Below are 17,118 nucleotides of genomic sequence, written 5' to 3' on the forward strand. Positions count from 1 at the left end.
ACTCACTCCCAGTTCACTCCCGTTTATCATCCCATGAGATGTGATCTAGGAAGCCATTTGTTTTTTGCCCTTCGTTGGAACAACTCTTACTAAAGTCTTCAACCACATTCTTAATCCTAAATACAGTAGTTACCTTTTGTTCTTTATTTTCTTGGCAGTCCATGACATTATTTGCTATTTCTTTCTTCTTGAAATACTCTCTAACCGGACTTCTGGCACATTCTCCTGACTTTTGTTCTACTTCTCTGACTGTTTTGTCTCAGTTACCTTTGGGGTAATTCTTTTTTGTCTCTTATGGGGAGGCTTTCCTTATGTTTCTGCCTTTGGGTACCTTCATTAAGCAACTTACGGGACTATCTTATCCATCACAGGACTTCCGTTACTGTCTACTTATTGATGATTTTCAAATTTACCTCCAGTCCAGGCTTCACTCTTGGCATGGCTGTTGCAAAGACACTTCAAAGTCAATGTATCAAAAGCTGTACTCTTTTCCCTCCTCCCTCAAAACTGTGTTAACAGATGACACCATCAAACCAGAAACTTGGAGGTCTTCCTTAACCACCACCCACACCCACGTCCCGGATGACCATACATTCTTCCTCACTTCCTATACTCATTAGTCCCTAAGTCCTGTTGATTTTACCTCTTCTCAATTCCATCTACTTTTCTCTATCCTCACATCACTATCTTCTCTCACCCAGATTTAGCTATAGCCTCCAAACTTCATTCCTGTGCTAACATCTCTTTTCCACAGCAGAGTGAACAGGCCAAATCTGCTTTGGTCTCTTCCATGTTAACAAACCCTGCAGTAGTTTCCTACTGTCCAAACTTCCCCATGCAATTACTCACTTTCCTTCATAATTAGGTCCCTGCCTACTTCCTCACTCTCATCGTCTCCTTCCCCATTTCCTCTCTCCATGCTCTGTGCTGTAGCAGTGCCGAGGTTACTGAGTTCCTCAAACAAATCAGGCCTTCTCTTGCACATGTCATAATCCCCCTAAAAATTATTCCCTCACCATTTGTTTGGTCCTGGGTTACCTATGCTTCAGGACTCAGTCTGTTACTTCCTTTAAGAATGAGCCAGGTCACTTCTTTTGTGCTCCCATGGTTTCCAGGACTGCTTTGTTTAATTGTCTATCTCCCCTCTGCAGACTATATGGAGCATGAGGGTAAGAGCTATGTCTTATTTTGTATGCTCAGTTTCTCCCTACAGTACCTGACACATGGTAGATATGGAATTTTATTGTCTAATGTGATGGTGTACTGGAGCTGAGATAAATGGGGACTGTGAAGGGGGGCACAGGAGATAAATGAGAAAACAATCTGAGAAGAGGAGATAGGGCAGATATGTAGCTTCTCACAAACCCAGTGATAGGAAGTAATTTGGACCAAGTAATAGAAACAGGTGGTAGCAAGGGGCTCCTGATAAAGAAGTCCAGTATCTTTTTTTTTTTTTTAAAGATTTTATTTATTCACTCATGAGACACAGAGAGAGAGAGACTGAAACACAGGCAGAGGGAGAAGCAGGCTCCATGCAGGGAGCCCGACGTGGGACTCAATCCCGGGTCTCCAGGATCATGCCCTGGACTGAAGGCAGTGCTAAACCGCGGAGCTACTGGACTTCTGGGCTGTCCCAGAAGTCCAGTACATTTATTATTGCAAGGTTCCCCACCTCCAAATGAATTAAGGCCACAGCCTTGCTCCCTGTGGCAAGTATCCCATTTCAGCTAGGTGGATTTTTGTCAGCTTTGATAATGTCTATATCTTCTCTGAAGAGTGTTCAGATTGGCCACTTCAACTCCCACCTACTCAGTCTAGGCCACTATCTCTTCATCTATGGCTCATATCTGAATTAATTGGTCTTCATAGATTTACCTCTTATAGAGGTACTGGAACAATCTCCCTCAAAAACCTGGTAATACACCATTACAGTGCTCAAGAAGTAGACTTCCTTTTTTTCCTATAGCAAACTTAAATGCTGTGGCCAAGCTTCTTGGCTTTTTTGTTCTTGTGACCACTATCATGCCTGTCCCCCACCATGCCTCCAATATGCTTTTTCCCCTTCTGCAATTAGGTTTCATGATTGTGAATCTTGGACTCAGAGTACACTCTAAAGTTAAAAGCAACTTTCAGGAAGGCATGAAATTCAGTGGTCCAAAACTAGCAAAAAAACCCCAAAAAACAAAACCCATCCTTCTATGTTAAAACATTACAAAGATATAAATTTGGCTATACCTAGACCATATTTTCCTAGTTTACTGATGATGTATCCTTTAGTATATAGTATATGTCAAAATTGCCATCTATAATAGTAGATGACCTAGTTCTAGGCTTTTGCCCAGAAAAAGTTTGATTGGATCTATTAGTCTTTGTGCTGAAGCAGAGTAATGCATTTGCCCAAAGTCTCAAAAGCTTCAGTGAAAGATATTTTTGGTGAAAAAGTAGAAATATAAGAGTTAGAGGGCAAGATTAATGAGAAAGACGGAAGGAAGGAAGGAAGGAAGGAAGGAAGGAAGGAAGGAAGGAAGGGAGGAAGGAAGGAAGGAAGGAGAAAGAAAAGAAAAAAGAAAAGAAAAGAAAAGGGAAAAGAAAACAAAAGAAAAGAAAGAAAGAAAGGTAATCAAAAGAATTATCAGATGCAGTGTTAAATAAAAACAGCAAAAAAATCTCTTAGCAGAGTATAGTCTAAGTTAGGACATTAACATATTTCCCTGGCGAAACTATGGGTTATTATCATTCCTTTTATTTTTCCATGCCTTCCAAATTTCCCACTAAAAGCATAAATTTATTTTTAAAAGCAATAAAAGGTTTAAAAATGTAATAATATATCAAAAGACAAACTCCTTGGGGGAATGCTCACTTGTAATTAATTTTTCTGCTCACATCATTTGGAAATGAATGTCAAATTCTTACAATGATCAAGTCAAATAAAGTATACCCCCCAAATAATTAATGTGATATGGGACTTTCTCAATTTACCAGAGTTCCTCTCTCTCCTCCTTTGGGCTTTGAGTCTCTAATTCCAAAATTGGTAGTTTAGACACAGGATCTTTACAGATACTTTCACTTGCAATTAAATTAGCAGCTACAGTAAAATGATTAACTTGTTCAAATTCTTGTGAAAGCTTCATGACCTGTAAAAGTTAAGTGAGAAAATACTCTATTTTGTATGTTTTAATATAGAATTATGAGAAAGTACATTGAGTCCATTGAATGCTTAAATGATTATTGACATATAATATAAATTGATATCCTATTTGAAGTCTTCTTCTTCTAATTTAACTTAACATTTTGCAGTTGTTATGCAAATCCATTTTTACCGTAAGCATAAGGATATGTAAATCCATGGTGTTAAAGAAGGGTATTCTTGGAAAAAGGGAGACAGCGCTAGGATGACAAAGCACCTGTGGTACCATGTTAACATTGGAGGGGTGAAGGTACATGAGAATTCTTTGTATTATTTTTGCAACTTTTCTATGAGTCTGAAATTATTTCAAAATAAAAAGTTTTTTAAGAGAGAGAGAAAGGGAGAGCCAGATTACCAGGATAGTGATCTGGATCTCTCATTTTTATATTATATCCTTGTTGCCTCAGTTCATCTTCTGTGTTACACTGTCCAGTGATATTTCATAAGACAGGATCCTTTAATTGTACAGTGTGATGATAACTCACTTTAATGACAAGGTCTCACAAAGCTCATCTATAGGCTATGCCCCATGTATCCACCTTTCCAGGTAGAAAAAACAATGTTCTGCATCTTTCCTTCTCTAGGTCACATACTATTAGATTCATGTCCCAATCCCTCAGCAACTTGCACCCTACTTTCAAGACAACAAATTCATATAGGATAAATGAGTCCTAAACTTAATCTTCCATTTCACATGTGGTATGAAAATATGTTTTAATTGTGTGTTCAAGCCTTCACTCCTTCCTACCATTTTAATCAAGACCAAGAGAGTAACTGAGGAAGAGAATTTTCATGTAGGAGTTGTTAATAATAAGTGGGAATCCAGAAATCACCCTACAGGCAACCCTTCCTTCTAACCCTGGTCTGGCAGCCATTTTTATACTTGGGGAACACATTGGGGTCAGAACATTTAAACATTTTTCTAATTCTAAGTATAAGCCTAATTTTCAGTGTAGCTGAAAAAAAAAAAGCTTTGATTTGAAGGTTTAAAGTTGAAGACACTTAAGTAAACTTTTGTTTGTTTTAAATTTTGGGGATGGTAGTAAAATACACATAACATAAAATTTACCATCTTAACCTTACACACTTCAGTATGTTGTTCAGTGGTATTAAATACATTCACATTGTTGTGCAACCATCACCATCATCCATTCCTAGAACTCTTTTCATCTTGTAAAACAAACTCTACCTATTAAATAACAACTCCCCCTTTTCTCCTCCCCCAGCCCCTGCAACCACCATTATACTTTTTGTCTTTATGATTTTGACTACTCTAAGAACCTCACATAATTAGAATCATACAGTATTTGTGTTTTTGTGATTGGCTTATTTCACTTAGCATAATGTCTTCAAGATTTATCCATGTTGTAGCATATTGTACAATTTCCCTCCTTTTGTAAGAGTGAATGAGTTCCCATTGTGTACACACCACAACTTGCTTATCTATTTATCCATCAATAAACAACTTGGATTACTTCCACATCTTAGCTTTGTGAATAATGCTGTTATGAAAATGGGTGTGTAAAGTATCTCTTCAAGATCCTGCTTTCAATTCTTCTGGGTATATACCTAGATAGTGGAATTGCTGGATCATTTGGTAGTTCTATTTTTAGGTAAACCTTTTACATTATAATATGTGCTCCAAAAATTAAGCTGTTGGGAAACTGATTTAAAGTAAAAAATTCACTGATTAATCCTAAGAGTGACATACTAGTTGAAGTCTATTCTGAGACACAGGTTGGCTTATAACCAAAACTATATGGAAATATATTCTATAATAATAAAAGAAACCCTAATTTACAAGTAATATTTCCCTGAGAATTGATTTCCTTTTTTCTTATCTGAATAAAAGATAAAGTCAAACACTGAACATTTAAATAATTCAGTCTCACCTTTGTTTCTAATTCAGAATTCTCTCTTTGTAGCAGGTCATATGCTGTTAAAAAATGGTCTCTGTCTTTTGTTGTCCCTGGAAGACTTTGAATTTCATTATAAAGGCATATAAGTTCTGACTTTGATTTTTGTAATTCCTGATTAAGAAATAAAGATATTTAGTAAAATAAAACAAGACTTTTCTCCATAAGAGATATAATACTTCTAAAAAGGAATCTTTAAAATGACTCTGAAATTTTTTTTTGTTTTAAATATTCCAACTTATTTTTCTGGCAGAACTACTTTCTTAGTAGTTAAAGTTTACTTAAATCAATTAATTAAACTGAGCACTCTTAATTTCTATCATTCACAGGTTGAAGGACTGGTTTGTAGAGTCATTCCTACTTTTAGCAAGGCTTGTAGAAAGGTAAATTCTTCAGCAACTCCTGCATTAGTTATATTGCCTATTTTTAAATGTATCTTTTTAAAAAATTACCTTTTATAGAACAACTGTACTTTTAATTTTGCGACAATCCCATGTGCTAGGGTTACTAAAACAGGCTCAGAGAGTATAAGTGGCCTGCCTAAGTTCGCATAGCTAGGAAGTGGTAAAGCTGACATTCAATTGTCTGACCAACTTCAAACTCTGTTCTTAGCTACAAATTATGCTGCCTTACTTAATGTTGTATATATTCAGTGACATAATCAACTAAGCTTTCCTCTAGTCCTCTGATTTTCTTTTAGATCCGTGAGAGAAAACACTTCAGTTATATGTAGATTCTTATCCAATTTTTACATTGATGACATGGAATATATAGTTCAGTTGGTGGATGATTGGGGCCTGAGAATCTGTGGTGCCCCATAAAGGGAACAGGTGATATAAAATTTGTTTTAGGAGAGGAGTTACTTGCTATTTTCCCAAAGCCTTGAGATCAGAAGAGGAAGAGAGTGTTGATGAGGAAGGCGTTGGGAAAATAGAGGGAAAATAGAGAGTGACCACCCAAAACCACAGGAAGAGGGCAAGTGGCATCAGTTTCCTACCTCATTGCATTGAAAATCCCTGTAGGTCATCAAGGTGGGATTTGGGGCATTGCACTGCCTGTCACCCCCCGACCACCCCCACCCCCTGCAAACCGGTTAAGTGTCACCATCCTTCAAATTGGTGATCTAGACTTCCATGAACTCACTTCCAGGTGTCTCTTCCAAATATAGGCTGGTTGTCTCCTGATAGACCTTTCCAAGATGGTAGGACAAGCAGTTAAAAGGAAAGACAAGTCCATGACTCCATGGCCACCATAAGAACCAAACACCTGCTACTTAAAGGCTGCTGGAACTCAGCTTGTGGAAATGATACTCACCTCATTATTACTAACAGAAACGCATATTTTACAGCTACGATTTATTTTAGAATCAAAATGAATGGTAACACGAAATCCCTAAAGTAGGAATGCAAAAAGAGGGAAATAACATCCTGAGTGATAAAATACCTCACTTTTAACTTTCAAAGCCATCTGCACAGTATTAAGATCAGATGTCAATTGCTTTCTCCCTTCTCTCTCTTCTGACAACTCACTTTCAAATATTTCAATTTTTTCTTGGCTCATTTTCAAAATCTGTAAAAAGCATTTTACATCATTAATTCTATGTACAATAATGTTTCTTATAAATATTGATAATAATAATTTCCTGCCTAACTCAATTATAAAGTCATTTAGGGGAGATATAAAGCTGGGAAAAGGAATTCATGGTCCCATTGCTTGTAAGAGACATTTTTCTCTCTCAACCTGTTTTCTCAGTTGTCAAATGGAGCTAATAATTGTTCTACATACATTATAATCATCAGAGTAGGAATTAAGTGAGATTTTGAAAGAATTTTATTAAGCACCTACCAAATATAAAGTGTTGGTAAAATCTTTCCAGATTGATAATAATAATTAAAATAATGAGAGCAGCTACTAGTTAGTGCTTACCATGTGTTAGCATGTACATTATGGTACATGCTTTACTTGCATTACCTCATTTTGTTTTCCCATGACTCCTGTGAAATTGGAACTACTTTTTTTTTTTTTTTTTTTTTTTTACAGAGAACAGGGGTGAGGCTCAGATATATTAGACATTTTTCCCAAGATCACATAGCACTGGGATTCAAATCAAATCTAACTTACAAGTCCTTACTTTTAATATCTTCTCTATTTGGACTTGCCTAAGTATATTTTCTCCTGTTACAAAAACCTATGAGGAAATTAAATGGAGGCCAAAATGCAATTTAGTGATTTAGTAATGGGAGTCCGCCTCACCTGTATTAGCAACTGTCACTGAAAACAACCTTTTTATTTTTTGCCTCATTCATATCTTGTACTTGCACTGTCTCTTGACCTTTCGTACTGGTTTCTCTTCTGTTTTCCTATATTACTGATAACTCAGGCTCTAAGAGGGAAATCTTAATCCAAATAAATCATCAGTTTAAATTCATTCATGTGTTACTCTAAAAAACACTGAAAACATAAGCTATAGTTCTTAAGTGTCCTTCCCTGAAGCTACACCTTGAAAAATTTCCCTATCAACAAGTTTCACCCCTGGTCTTAGGTCCTTTGGAGAGTTGCTTTATTAAGTATTTAAGCCCTCACTGCTGTTTGGCAGCTAAATCAAAGGGACCAAGTATTAGAAAAATATACTACAGGATCCTCATTTTCCACTTTTTTTTTTTTTTTTTAATTTATGATAGGCACACAGTGAGAGAGGGAGAGAGAGAGGCAAGAGACACAGGCAGAGGGAGAAGCAGGCTCCATGCACCGGGAGCCCGACGTGGGACTCGATCCCGGGTCTCCAGGATCGCGCCCTGGGCCAAAGGCAGGCGCCAAACCGCTGCGCCACCCAGGGATCCCGGATCCTCATTTTCCTAACTTAAGCTGCTAATGTATTTTTTTTCACTTTTGAAAAGTACCCTTTTATTGTTGATTGGCCCAGTAACAATACTATATGCAAAAGAAGCTTTTGAGTATTTAGATGTAATTTAGAAATAGAAGACACTAATACTGATATTACTTTTATTCAGAATTAGGTTTCAACAGAAACTTCAGTTAAGTTTTTCATTTATTTCAGAGACAAAAACATTCATTTATTTAAGCTGAAGAAAGGAAAGGGTTGATATATCAGAGTTTTACCTAATTAAATTTTGGAGAAAAGTATTTTGGGGCTTTGCTTATACTTGCAGATTCATAATTTACTTCCAGATACATATTAATTTAACCTACAGGTTTTTTCAAAAATTATTAGTTTGGTAAAGTTGATTATCAATAGACTTACCTTTCTTGTGTTTAATATCAATAAAATAGGAAGAGAGGACAGGCAACTGGAAAAATGGATGATGAACACCCAGTGTAACTTCTACAAATTCTTCTGTCCAGGAGTATAGAAAAAAGACCTGGTTAAGAATCAAGTCGGTTTCCTAGGAGCGCTGAACAAGGATATAGGAAAGGGTAAATTTTTTCTCAGAGCGGCTTTTCCCCTTCATCAGCCCCCTTTTGCCCTGCTGAATGTTTCTGTACATCCACACATGACATGCTGATGCATGCGGCACTCAAGGCAAGAATCTCCTTGGCTCCACCTGAGATGCCTCAGTGCAAAATGCAAGAAACATTTCAACTCTTAAAAATGAAAACTCCCCTCATTTCCTCTGTGTTTTTTAGTATAAGAATGCCATGTATTTTAATGCTATAGCTTTTAAAAAATAGCTTTTCAAGAGAATGTTTATTTGAAATTTAACATAATTTGTGGCATACTAAAAATGCTTATGCATTTAGGCAATCTATGTCCTGCATGTACTTCGTGGTGATCAAAGTTTCAAGCAGAAAAACACAGCAAAGGGGCAGCAAATAATCTAAGAAATGAGCAGTGGTATAGAGAGAGCTCTGGGTAGCTGAAGGGAGCCTACCTCGCCTGTCAGGCAGCAGTCAGAAAAAAAGCAAGCACTACCAGACTTATTAGGGAATTGCCTCACTGGCATGGGGTAGCCACCAACGACTCTGGAGTGCAGTGTAACAGCTCAGAATTCTCCACTTTCAGTGTTCTACTGGCCCAAAGGTAGGGATCGTCTACTGCTCTGAAGCAAACTGTGCCTCCTAGGCACAGTATGACAAGTGCTACTGCTGTCTCAACTATGTGCCTGCACTAGGCTGTGCTCTCTCATAGACACAGTCAATGGAATGGCAGGTGTGGGCACCAGGCAGGATGGGACATAGTCATCACCTCCAGGTGGGCACGGTTTATGTGCTCAGTGCTGAGCATGCTATAGCCCCCATGAGTTGTTATAAATCCCCTTCGTAAATCCTTCCATAAATCCTCATCCAAGAGTTGATGTGATATACAAAATCAGCTCCAAGGCCTGACAAGCCTGGAACAACTCCTAGCTCTGCCGCTCACTTTGTTCAAGACCTTTCAAGTTCTCTCAAATATGACATGGGGACTATACCTACTTACCTTGGGGAGGGCTGTTACAGGGATTACATGAGATTATGTTTATAAAATATCTAGAACAGACCACAGCATTTGAGACATGCTTAATATATTGCGGCTATTATCATTCCTACCAGATACCTAGCATTTCTTCTTTTTAAGCATCTTCTCTGAGAATATGCATACTAGCAGCATTAAGATGGTCTATCAATGGTAAATCTGTCTGCAGATAGAAATGGATAAGGGGGGCAGCCTGGGTGGCTCCAGCGGTTTAGCGTCGCCTTCAGCCCAGGGCCTGATCCTGGAGATCTGGGATTGAGTCCCACATCGAGCTCCCTGTGTGGAGCCTGCCTCTCCCTCTCCTTGTGTCTCTGCCCGCTCCCCCACCCCTGTGTCTCTCATGAATAAAAAAAAAGAGAGAGAAAGAAAGAAAGAAAGAAATGGGTAAGGGTTACAGGTCATTATCTTGAATAGCCTGCCCGATTTAAGGGATTGGTTTTCTAAATTATTTGTCCTTTTAAAGTCATCTCTTCCCACTTATTTTCTTTTTTTACATATTTTTTAATTGGAGTTCAATTTGCCAACATATAACACAACACTCAGTGCTCATCCCATCAAGTGCCCCCCTCAGTGCCTGTCACCCATTCACCCCCACCCCCCGCCCACCTCCCTTTTCTTCCCATTTATTTTCAAAAGCATTCTTATGGGGAAACTCTCTACAGGGTACCCAGAAATGGAGGCTTCTCTGGTTGATATAGAAGCAGAAGACCTAGAGCTCTGCATCTGTGGAACATCAAGGATCCTCAAAACACAGTTTGAAAATTGCAGTAGCAAAAACATGAGTCTTGTAGTCAGTTGAAATTTGAAATCTTCACACTTATGAATTTGTGATCTTGGTTTCCTCACCTACACAGCAGGGTGAGAGATACCTACCTCCCAGAATTTTCTGTTAACATTAAATGAGTTATATCAAACCCACAGCAGAGACCTTATAACATTGTAGGCACTGAAATTTTCATTCCCATACTCTTACTTCCTTTTTGTAGGAAACAGAAAGCAAAGCAGTAAGAAACCAGGAATGATGGCATGTGACACCCATGCACCCACCTAAAAGCTGAAGATTCATCCCAAGGGGAGCATGGCCCTGCATCAAGATCTGAAAATCCTAACCTACTGATTACAGTACTCGGTTCACTCAATTCCACAGATGAGAATGATCTTTTAGTTAATATGATAGCATCATTGCTTGGCTGCCAAACTCAATCAAGAAAGCTTGAATCCTTGTTCATGGAAGATCAAGAGAAAACATTGATGGCAAAAATCTATTTAGTATTATTTTAGAAATCCACACGTATTTCAAGTCTTGATGAACAAGTAAAAAAAAAAAAGTGGTTTATACCACAGCCTACAGGATGGAGATTAGACAAAGAAAAACTTCTGGTATTTAAAATTAAACATGAGAGGAAAATGTATAATCTTCTTTACTAAACATGTTTTAAAATATGATGTATGTTCATTTATGTCATAGATAACATCTATCATAGAGGGAACAGATTAACCAGTTACTCTACAAGGATCTTTTCTACTATCAGGAATCCTGTGATAAAGAGGGCCACATGAAAGTGCACCACTGGTAGGTATCTCTCTCTTCAGGAAAGAACTTGGCATTCTCTTCCCAGGCAGCCTCCAGTGAATAACTGAGCATGGTGAGGATATTAAGGCTCGGACATTTATAGTTAATGTGGAATTCCTTCACAGGTTACCATTACGCTAAAGCCCTGTTGGTCTGAACAAGACTTCTCAGAGCTACACCACAATCTGAGGCTCTTCCTATTCAATCTTTTTTCCTTCTCCCTCTTCTTTAACAGATATCAGACCTACATCATGAGCTAAAGGCTTTTTTGCTAGGCTACGTCTGCCCTTCCCTTGATCCTTCTCAGGGTTCACCCCCAATAACTCTCCTGCAACTCTAGTCTTGTCTTGGTGCTTGCTTCCCAGATCAGTCTCCTTCTAGTGGATATATGGATGATAAGACAAGGAATGGGCAACAGATCATGGTTACCATCAAAGTCAAAAGAAAATGATCATTTATTTAAAGGCATGAATATAAACATCAAAGAAGCTCACTGAACTGCAAGAGACTCACACTGAGACATATCAGGCTACTGAAAGCCAAAGACAAAGAGATAATCTTGAATGTAGCAAAAAGAAGTGACTTGTCACCTACAGGAGATTCTCAGTAAGATTAATAGCAGATTTCTCGTCAGAAACTTTGGAGGCCAGAGGAGCAGGCTGATATATTCAAAATCTAAAAGAAAAAAACAGCCAAGAATTCCATATCCAGCAAAACTGTTCTTTCAAGAGTGAGGATAAAATTAAGACATTCACAGATAAAAAAAGCTGAGAGAGTTTGTTACTACTAGACCTGCCCTGTGAGAAATTCTAAAAGGAGTCCTGTAGGTTGAAATGAAAAGATAACAGACAGTAACTCAAAGCCATATGAAGAGATAAACATCTCAGTAAAGGAAAATACATGGGCGATGATAAAAATTAGCAATGGTTTAAAACTCCACTTTTTGTTTTCTACATGATTTAAGAGATTAATATATTGTTTTAAAAATTAGGGATGCCTGGGTAGTTCTGTGGTTGATTGTCTAACTTTGGCTCAGGGCATGATCCCAGGGTCCTGGGATTAAGTCCTGGATTGGGATCCCTGCAGGAAGCCTGCTTCTGCCTCTGCTTATGTCTCTGCCTCTCTCTCTCTCTCTCTCTCTGCCTCTCATGAACAAATAAATAAAATCTTTAAAAAATAAATAAATAAAAATTATTATTAGCCTAAAAGCTAGTATTATTGTAACTTTCATTCTAATTCTATGATTTGGTTTCTATGTTAAGAGACTAATACATTTTTTAAAGATTTTATTATATAAGAGAGAGTGTGTGTGTGAGAGAGAGAGAAAGAGCACAAGTAGGGGGAGGGACAGAGGAAGAAGCAGACTCCCCACTGAGCAGTAAGCCTGATACAGGCTCCATCGCAGGACCCTGGGATCATGACCAGAGCCAAATGCAGCCACTTAACCAATGGAGCCATCCAGGTACCCCAAGCGGCTAATACATTTTAAAAAGCAATTATTAGTTCATTGTTTTGGATACATGCTATATAAAGACGTAATTCTGTGATGTCAATTACTGAGAACAGAGCTGTAAATGAGTGGAGTTTTTGCATATTATTGAAGTTAAGCTGGGATAAATCCAAATTAAAGTGTTAGAACTTAAGTATGTTAAATGTAATCCCAATGGTAACCACAAAGAAAATACTTATAGAATATACACAAAAGGGAATGAAAAGGAATTAAAATGTTTTATTACCCAAAAAGTTAACTACACACAAGAAAGATACTAATGCAGGAAATGAGGGGGATCAAAAGCTATAAGGCACATAGAAACAAATGGCAAAATGACAGAGTCCTACTTTAATAATTACTTTAAATGTAAGGCACTTAATCTCTCCAATCAAAAGACAGACATTGGTATCATGGAAAAAACAAAACATAATCTAACTATATACTGTCCACGGAAGATTCACTTTAGATCCAAAGATATGAAGAGATTGTAAGCAAAAGGGTGCAAATAGTACCAAAAGATAGCAAGGCTAGTTAAACTAATATCAGACAAAATAGATTTTTTTCAAAGATTTATTTATTTATCTATTTATTTATTCATGAGAGACACAGAGAGAGGCAGAGACATAGGCAGAGGGAGAAGCAGGCTCTCTACAGGGAGTCTGATGTGGGACTTCATCCCAGGATTCCAGGATCGTGCTCTGAGCCAAAGGTAGATGCTCAACTGCTGAGCCACTCAGGTATCCCAGATTTTATTTTATTTTTAAAATTTTATTTATTTGAGAGAGATAGAGCATGAGCATGAGAAGTGGGGGAGACAGAGGGAGAGGGAGAAGCAGATTCCCTGCTGAGCAGGGAGCCCAATGAGGAGTTCAATCCCAGGACCCTGAGATCATGACCTGAGCTGAAGGCAGATGCTTAACCAATTGAGCCATGCAGGCATCCCACAAAATAGACTTTAAATCAAAAAGATTACAAGAGACAAATAAGGGCATTATATATTAAGAAAAGGTTCAATACAGCAATAAGATATAGTAGTACCTAATAACCAACCAAAATATATAAGGCAAAAATTGGCAAAATTGAAAGAAGGCATAAACATTTCTATAATAAGAGTTGGAGGGGCAGCCCAAGTGGCTCAGTGGTTTAGCACCACCTTTGGTCCAGGGTATGATCCTGGAGACCCGCGATCGAGTCCCACATCAGGCTGTCTGCATGGAGCCTGCTTCTCCCTCTGGCTGTGTCTCTGCTTCTCTCTCTCTCTCTCTCTCTCTCTCTCTCTCTCTCTCTGTGTCTTTCATGAATAAATAAAATCTTTAAAAAAAAAGAGTTGGGGACTTCAGTATCTTACTTTCAATAATGGATAGGACAGCCAGGTATAAGATAAATAAGGAAACAGAAGACTTGAACAATACAATAAAGCAACAATATCTAACAGACATATATAGGACCTCTACTCGACCGCTTTTCCCAAATGCACACAGACATTCTCCAGGACAGACAATATTTTAGGCCATAGACTAAGTCTTAGTAGATTTTGAATGACAGATCTTATGCAAAGTATCTTCTCCAACCACAGCAGGATAGAAACAGATATTAATAACAGAAGGAAAACTGGAAATTTCAACTATTTGTAGAAATTAAACAACATACTCTTAAACAACCAATGGCTCAAAGAAGCAATCACAAAAGATTAGTAAATACCTAATGATGAATGAAAATGAAACACAAAACTACAACATATCAAATCTAATGGGATGTAATGAAAGATGTACTAAGGGGGAAATTTATAGCTATAGCTTACATCAAAGAATAAGAAAGATCTGAAATCAACAACCTAACTTTATAATTTAGAGAGGTATAAAAGGACAAACAAAAAAATCTAAACTTAGCAGAAAGAAATAATAAGAGGGCACAGATCAAATAAAAAAAGAAAAAAAGAAAATCAGTGATACTAAAAATTGGTTCTTTGAAAAGATCAACAAATTTGATGAATCTATTAGCTAGAAAGACTAAGAAAAAAAGAGAAGAATTAAATTACTAACATAGAAATTGAAAGTGAGTACATTACTGATTTTACAGATTAAAAAGCATTAGAAGAGAGTACTTTGAACAATTGTACACCAATAAACTAGATAACCTACATGAAATCGACAAATTCCTAGAAACATAAAAGCAACAAAGACTGAATCATGAAGAAACAGAAAATTTGACTAGACCTATAACTCACAGGATACTGAATCAGTAATAAAAAATCTCAGGTACAAAGAAAAGCCCAGGCCTGATTGCTTCACTGGTGAATTCCACCAAACATCTAAAAAAGAACTAAGACAAACACTTCTTGAACCTTTCCCAAAACTTAAAAGGGAAGAAACACTTTCTAACTCATCCTGGGAGGCCAGCTTACCCTGACATGAAAGTCATACAAATATACAAAAAGGAAGAAAAAAACCACAGACCAATATCCTTTACGAGCATTGATGCAAAATTCTTAACAAAATATTATTAAAATGAATTTCACATTATATTTGAATGAATATATACACCATGAGCAAGTGAGATTTATTCCTGAAATGTAAATATGGTTTAACATACAGAAATCGATCAATGTAATACACCACATTAAAAGTATGAGGGAACATTGACATGATCATCTCAATTGATGCAGAAAAGGTATTTGACAGAATCCAACACCCTTTCATGATTTAAAAAAAAAAACATGAAATAAACTAGGAATAGAAGTAAACTACCTCAGGATCCCTGGGTGGCTCAGTGGTTGAGTGTCTGCCTTCAGCTCAGGTTGTGATCCCTGGGGTCCTGAGATCGAGTCCTGCATCGGGCTCCCTGAAGGGAGCCTGCTTCTCCCTCTACCTATGTCTCTGCCTCTCTCTGTGTGTCTCTCATGAATAAATAAATAAAATCTTAAAAACAATCTACCTCAACACAATAAGAGATTTATAAAAAACCCACAGTGAACACCATATTCAATAGTCAAAGACTAAAAGCTTTTTTTTTTTTTTTTTTTTTTAAAAGCTTTTCTATAAGATCAGAAACAAAGCTTTCACCACTTCTATTCAACACAGTATTGGAAATTCTAGCCAGAGCAATTAACAAGAAAAAAAAGATATCCAAATAGGAATGGAAGAAGTAAAATTATCTGTTTGCAAATGATATTGCCTTATATGTAGAAAGCTGTAAAGATTGTATAAACAATTAGACATAATAAGTTAATTTAGCCAAGTAACAAGATACCAAATCAACACGCAAAACTCAGTCACACTTCTACACACTAACAACAAGCAATCTGAAAAGGAAATTACAAAAACATTTCCATTTATAGTAGCATCAAAAAGAATGAAATAGTTAGGAATTAACTTAACCAAGGAGGTGAAAGATTTGTACAATGAAAACTACAAAACATTGCTGAAAAAATTAAAGAAGACAAACAAACACATTCCATGTTCATGAACTGGAAGACTTAACATTGTTAACATGTCAATACTACCCAAACTGATCTACAGATTCAGGGTAATCCTTATCAAAATCCCAATGACATTTTTTTGCAGAAATAGAAAAACCCATCCTAAAATTCATATGGAATCTCAAGGGATGCTGAATAGCTAAAACTATCTTGGAAAAGAAGAACAAAGCTTCAGGACTCATACTTCCTGATTTTAAAATTTACTGTGAAGTCACAGTAGTCAAAACAGTGTGGTACAGGCATAAACACAGACATACAGATCAATGGAATAGAATACGGAGCCCAAAAATAAACCTTCATGTATATGGTCAAATAATTTTTGACAAGTGTGCCAAGAACATTCAATGGGAAAAGGCTAGTCTTTTCAACAAATGATGCTTGAATAACTGGAAATCTATATGCAAAGGAATAGGTTGTATCTTAACAGCGTATATAAAGATTAATTCAAAATGGATCAAAGATTTAAATGTAAGACCTAAAACTATAAAACTCATAGGAGAAAAGATGGTAAAAGCTTTACAACATTGAATTTGGCAATGATTTCTTGGATATGACATCAAAGGTACAGACAATAAGAGAAAAAATAGACAAACTGGACTTCATGAAACCTAGAACTTTTTTTGTGCATCAACACAGTGAAAAGTAAACCTATGGAATAGAAAAATATTTGCAAGTTATAAAACCAATAAGGGATTGATGTAATCAGAATATGTAAAGAGCTCCAAAAACTCAACAACATAAAAACAACCTGATTTAAAAATAGGCAAAGGACTTGAATAGATATTTCTCCAGTGATGACATATGAAAGGTCAATAAGCACATCAAATGATGTTTAACATCTTTCATTATTAGGTAAATGCATCTCAAACCATAGTGAGAAACCACCCTGCATTCATTTGGAAAGCTAGCGCCAGAAACAGAAAATAGCAAGTGCTGCTGCTGATGATATAGAGAAAGGGGAATCCTTGTGCACTGTCAGTGAGAATGTAAAATAGTACAGT

The 17,118-nt window shown here is 36.9% G+C and overlaps 1 protein-coding gene across 25 annotated transcripts in view; it reads right to left on the bottom strand.

Annotated features, from left to right (window-relative positions):
- Positions 1-17,118, bottom strand: part of CCDC30 (coiled-coil domain containing 30) — a 118,664-nt gene that overhangs the window by 59,356 nt on the left and 42,190 nt on the right. For 2 of the 25 annotated variants that reach the window (XM_072723628.1, XM_072723627.1), the window contains exons 10-11: positions 5,080-5,217; positions 2,980-3,134 (exon numbers count right to left, since the gene is read on the bottom strand). The exons of 22 other annotated variants lie outside the window; for them this stretch is intronic. In XM_072723628.1, coding sequence (XP_072579729.1) covers positions 2,980-3,134; positions 5,080-5,217 — 293 coding nt within the window. The remainder of the gene's footprint in view (positions 1-2,979; positions 3,135-5,079; positions 5,218-17,118) is intronic. One more of the 25 variants, XM_072723629.1, reaches the window with a different exon arrangement.

This window comes from Vulpes vulpes, chromosome 10 (genome assembly GCF_048418805.1).
Source record: "Vulpes vulpes isolate BD-2025 chromosome 10, VulVul3, whole genome shotgun sequence".
NCBI lineage: Eukaryota > Metazoa > Chordata > Mammalia > Carnivora > Canidae > Vulpes > Vulpes vulpes.